Consider the following 5597-nt stretch of genomic DNA (forward strand, 5'->3'; position numbering starts at 1 on the left):
CTTTTAAATGGTCCCGTCTAGGAGAAATACTCTGTATATAGATCTCATGCCCCACAACGATTTTTATACAACCCATCCGCTAGGAATATATTGCTACAGCTAATGATTGGTTTCATAGGTAATTTTACGATCCCGACGGAAAATAAACATACGCATATTCCAATTACTTTCTTATATTACCTCTCAAACGAGATTTCATAAAGTTGAGGCAGGCTTCAAATGTAAATAACGATCGAGTTTGTGACCTATTTTTAGTGAAACCAGACTCTTCACATAAGGGGTAAGCACCTATAAAACATGTGAACATAGTACAAAACGAAATGTTTCTAATCTTCTTTGTGCGAAGATTGTACGAGACAAATTCTCTACTTCAATTCTTAAATAGAAGGACTTCATCACTCTTCCGAAATGTTATTGTTCTTCTTAAACATATCGGTCCAATTGTTTCAAGTTTGGTCCAACGTTGTTAGGACTATAAGATAGCCTGAATTTAATCATCGTTGTTATATTCTTGGTTACAATTACAAAGCTTAGATATGCACGTTGAGTAATCATCGTTGGAGAGAGATTGAGATTAGGATTGAGAAATGCCGGATACTAATCAAGAGTGGCTCACTAGGCAACTTTACTGTAAAGGAGTTTATTACTGGTTCGAAATGAGTCTTCAATCCGAGTATACTTCTAAGGATACCTTACTTTGGTTTGATATGTGTGATGAGAAATTTGGTTAAAAAACTCATTGTTGAATTTAAATGCTTAACCTTTATATAAATTGATCAATCCATCAATCCTACACAATTTATGCATGTAATCTAATATATTTTTGTTAATTTATCTTCAAGTTTTTTAAAATCTGGAAAAGAAAAAAGGGAAAAAAAATCTTAGTTGAAAGTTTAAGGCTTCAAATAAATACAATATTGTTCAATTAAGCTGCGAAAATGTAATTTGGTAAATTTGTGCATTTTTTTATGATCTTAATTAATAATTGTTAATGCCTTTTTTTTTTTATCAGGTTACATTAATCGAACCTATAGCCTTATGATGTGGGTGTTTTATTTTATTTTTACGATAATTTCTAATTTAAAAGGGTGAATGTGCTTCAAACGCACAACATTTAAAGTGTAAATATCAACATCAAAAGTGTAAATATAAAAGGTGTAGCGTGAATATTAGAAATTAAAATTGTAAACACAATTAATCCAAAAAAAGAATGTGTACATGAGCAAGAGGCTTATTCTATATATCAAATTAATTAGCTGCAACAAATGAGGAATTATGTATTATGGAATTCATTGCTAATTATCTCTATTTGCCGAATAATCAACAGAGACAATGTTCCATTGAGTATACAAACAAATTAAAGAGTGCAATTAATGCATTTGCCGATAATTTGCCAAAGTTAAGTGATTGGGTTCCGACGTGAGATATCACAATTAATTTGGAATGGTCTTCCACTTTGTTTTATTATTCCTCTCGCAAGGGGGGATGGTTTGGTTGGAATGGTTAAGTTTATTTAATTAGGAACATGTATTTAAATATCTTTGGAATAACTAAGCTTTTAATTATATAAAAAAAAGATTATCAAAAATATAAATATTACTAATTCAGTTTGTGACTAATATTTTAACTTTAAGGGTACCAAAATATTTATCAAATGACATGTGTTAAGATGTTATTAGTTATCATATTCATATAATCTAAATATAAATGAGTAAATATTTAAATGCAAAAATAAATTAAAAAAATAAGTCGATTAAATATTATAATATTATTTTTTCACATCATTTGGTTAATAAATATTTTGATAAATATAGCATTATTATTTTAAACTTGGTAGATAAAATTTTACTCTTAGGTTCCATTTGAGAAATATTAAAATTTAGAAACAAACTATTTCTTATGAATTAGTTTTTTAGAAATCAATTTCCTATAAATTATAATATTTAAAACTTATAAGTAATTAATTAATTGGTGTTTTAAAATTTAAAAATAAAATTGTGTTTTTAGTGAAATATGTACAACTAATTATCTAGAGAATTTCAAAATGAAAGTTCATTTTCTATTTTATTTTTCTATATTTTAAGATTTATTTTTATCTTAACCGCACGGTCTTTTCTTTATTAAAACCATTCAAACATATGAAAATTAATTTTTTTTCCAAAAAGTTTTAAATTCCTTCTAATTTTAATATTTTTTAAATAATTCAATGTCCAAGAGAAAATAATAGCTTTTACTTTTTTTTTCTGTTTTCTTTTTTTTTAACATAATAGAGCTTTACTTAGATTAATTTATTTTTATATCAATTAACATAATTTATAGCTAATAAAAATAATAATAATAATAATTAATATATGAATGAGTTTCGAAAAAAAAATTTAATATATGTACGAAGTGAGGTTGTTTCTTAAGAAAAAACTCAAATACCAAATGAAAGTCATGAATAAAGATTTGTTCAATTAATTTTTTTTTTTTGGGTTAATATTGTTCAATTAATTTATTATATCTAATTAACAGTTCCACGTTTTTTTTGTTTTTTTCTCCTCCTAAATAATTACCGTTCACTTGTATGAATATCCCATCCGAAATGATCATTATCGCAATCGAAAGACAAAAGAAACTACTGTAATCGAAGGAAAAGTTTAACAAGATAAGGACAGACGTGCTCTGTCCTGTCAACACTAAAAAAATCGAATATTCCCTTTATTTTATTTCGCTGACTAATTTGTTTTTATTATTTTATAATGAGTTTTTTGGGGTTCATAAAAATCATGATCCACATATTGTTTCAGTCACACGATATGGACATCTTGCTACCATTCCACAGCTCCCATATTACATATTTCATGCTTTTTTCTTTTTCTTTTTTTAATAATATAAAATTAAGTAAAAAATAATATAAACAAATAAGTAGAGAAATTTAAAGGAATGAGTCCCTCTCGCTCTCATCTAGCTGTGAGTTTTGAATTATTGGATTTCAACACAGAGTAGAACTGGAAATTTCAATAATTCCAATACTGAGCAGAATTGGAAATTAACTTCTTCTTCTTCTTTTTTAACCTTTTTGTAATAAGAATTGGAAATTAACTTGCTCAAAGAAAAAAAAAAAACATTGCTCAAAAAAAAAAAAAAAGAAAAGAAAAATAGATTTGGAAATTAACATCTGCTAGAAGTTAGGTGACTTGGAAAGTTGAGTAGTTGACTTTTATTTCCTCTTTGCAATGAATGTAGTTCTGCAGCCAATAAAAAATAATAATAAATAAAATATATAAATATAGCCTTAATGAATGAGGCACCTGGAACAAATCAGACCAACTTTCATAGAGATCTCAGATTCAAGTTCCAATCCAGAACAACCTATATACATATATAGCTTTACTTTAACAAAACCCAGGTGGAGAAATTCTGAATTACTACTTATTATGGGAGGTGTCAGCTTGGAAAGTGTGATTATATTTTTTGGGTTGCTAGGTAATAAGCTATTGTCTTTATGTTCGCCGATGATAAATATTTTACAGAGCAACTGATTTTTGTTTGCTTTGGTGCGCCTACAGGTAATATTATGTCAGGGCTACTTTACCTCTCTCCTGCGTGAGTATCGATCAAGCTCACTACTATGTAATTTTATATTTTTTTATGTATTTTTTGGTCTTCAATTTGCTTCAGATTTCATATCAAATTAAGTATGATTTAACTTTTTTCAGAGATGTTTTCTGGCGAATCTTGAAGCGAAAATCAACAGAAGAATTTGAGAGCATCCCTTATGTATCCAAGTTATTGAATGCATATTTTTGGGTTTACTATGGACTTATTAAGCCGAAGAGCCTGCTTGTTGCCACAATCAACATATTTGGTGGTGTTGTGGAGGTCATTTTTCTCACCATTTTCTTACTTTATGCACCTCCAAGAATGAAGGTATCTATTGCTTAAACATATTTCCCTCTGTTTTCTTGTATCTCCAAGATTGATATGCATTTATATATGCAATTTTCATTAATATATGCATGATGTTAGACCAGGACTGCCATACTCGTTGCTGTTCTCGATGTGGGATTTCCTGCAGCAGCAATTTTGTTGACTCAATTTTTGCTACATGGAGAAAAACGAATCGATGTTGCAGGCTTATTTTGTGTAATCTTCAGTATGATAGCATATGCTTCACCCCTATCAGCCATGGTAATTAATTAAGGATCAACCTCTTCCTCCATCTCTAATTAACGATTCTCTAATTAATTAATAAATATGTTGTGGTGTGTATACAGAAAACAGTGGTGTTGACAAATAGTGTAGAATATATGCCTTTCTTTCTCTCATTGATCTTTTTCGTAAATGGTGGAGTGTGGACCATTTATGCTGTGCTTGCAAAGGACTTGTTTGTTGGAGTAAGTTTTCATAAATATTTTGCAAAACAGTTTTCTGTTTTGAGAAAAGGCATAACATTATTAATTATTTTTGTAGATACCAAATGGGACTGGATTTTTGCTAGGAACTGCTCAGCTGATTCTCTATGGAATATATTGGAAACCTAAAAGTCAGACACCTAAGCAAGATGTGGAAGATGAAGAGGATCAAAAACGCCAACCACTTATCAATGATTCTTCCAACTTGAACCAGAAAAATTGACCATTTACTGCTTCGCTAGCTAATCTCATAATAAAAGAGTAAGCGTCCTCTGCTTTTTTTATTTTTATTTTTTTTCTTTTTGGGATCCTTGTCTATGGTTGTTTTTCAATTTTGACGGTGGATTGTTAATTCAATGTCGCTATCAAACTGTTTGGTAAATGAAAAAGTTTAAAAGTAAATAAAATTCAAAATACATACTGTAATACATTTAATGTGTAAAAGAAGTAAGCACACACAGGTCCCTCATAAAAACAGTCTTCATTTGGTAAATGTCGAAAACAGAGTGGCTGTGTTATGAACTTATTGTTGATACATAATTGAAAGGACTGATGTTAGATGCAACAGTAATGTTAGTCCTTTTCTTTTCTTTTCATTTTAATAATTCGAAGGCCTTTTATAAGCTGCAAATAATTGGTTGTTTTATGACAATGCGACATGGGTTTTAACTTTCTCTTTTTTTTCTTTTCTTTTTTTTTTTTTCTTTTTTTTTTTTTTTTTTATAATCATTGGGGCTTTAATTAAACTCGATATACAATCATTGGTCACTTTCATGCTTTTTAAATGTGTCCATGAAGTTTTTTTTTTTTTTTGTGTAATTATGATAAGGTTATATAACTACCAAAAAATAAATAAGCAAAAGTTTCCTTATCATAAAATAATTAAAATCAAATTAGGTGATTGACTATGCAAAATATATATTTATATATATATATATATATTTATGGAAGAAAATGGGCCACTTGGTATACCTTGCCAAGTTTGCTTTCTAAGCTTATTTTAGGGCAAGCCATATAAAGCCTTTGAGCATGATGGAGTACGCTCGAGATATGCATGGGAATCGCAAAGAATCGAACTCACATGTATGGGAATTGCCAAGAATCGAATTCACAACCTTAAACGCAAAGCGATGAATCCATCGGCTTCCTACCACTTGCCTTACTCTATTCGAGTGCAACTATGCAATATATTGAAAACCT

General features: G+C 29.0%; 1 protein-coding gene across 2 annotated transcripts; it reads left to right on the plus strand.

The window, feature by feature from the left end:
* The first annotated feature begins 3209 nt into the window (after positions 1-3209).
* Positions 3210-4825, plus strand: LOC107411894 (bidirectional sugar transporter SWEET17). 2 transcript variants are annotated; one of them, XM_016019564.4, is made up of 6 exons: positions 3237-3468; positions 3552-3588; positions 3702-3912; positions 4012-4173; positions 4260-4379; positions 4456-4825. In XM_016019564.4, the coding sequence occupies exons 1-6, from the start codon at positions 3285-3287 to the stop codon at positions 4618-4620; spliced, it is 879 nt and encodes a 292-aa protein (XP_015875050.1). In that variant the 5' UTR covers positions 3237-3284; the 3' UTR covers positions 4621-4825. The 2 variants fall into 2 exon arrangements, with proteins under 2 accessions (XP_015875054.1, XP_015875050.1); XM_016019568.4 differs by lacking the exon at positions 4260-4379 and having other exon boundaries at positions 3210-3468.
* The last annotated feature ends 772 nt before the right edge of the window (positions 4826-5597 follow it).

Source organism: Ziziphus jujuba, chromosome 10 (assembly GCF_031755915.1).
Source record: "Ziziphus jujuba cultivar Dongzao chromosome 10, ASM3175591v1".
Classification (NCBI taxonomy): domain Eukaryota; kingdom Viridiplantae; phylum Streptophyta; class Magnoliopsida; order Rosales; family Rhamnaceae; genus Ziziphus; species Ziziphus jujuba.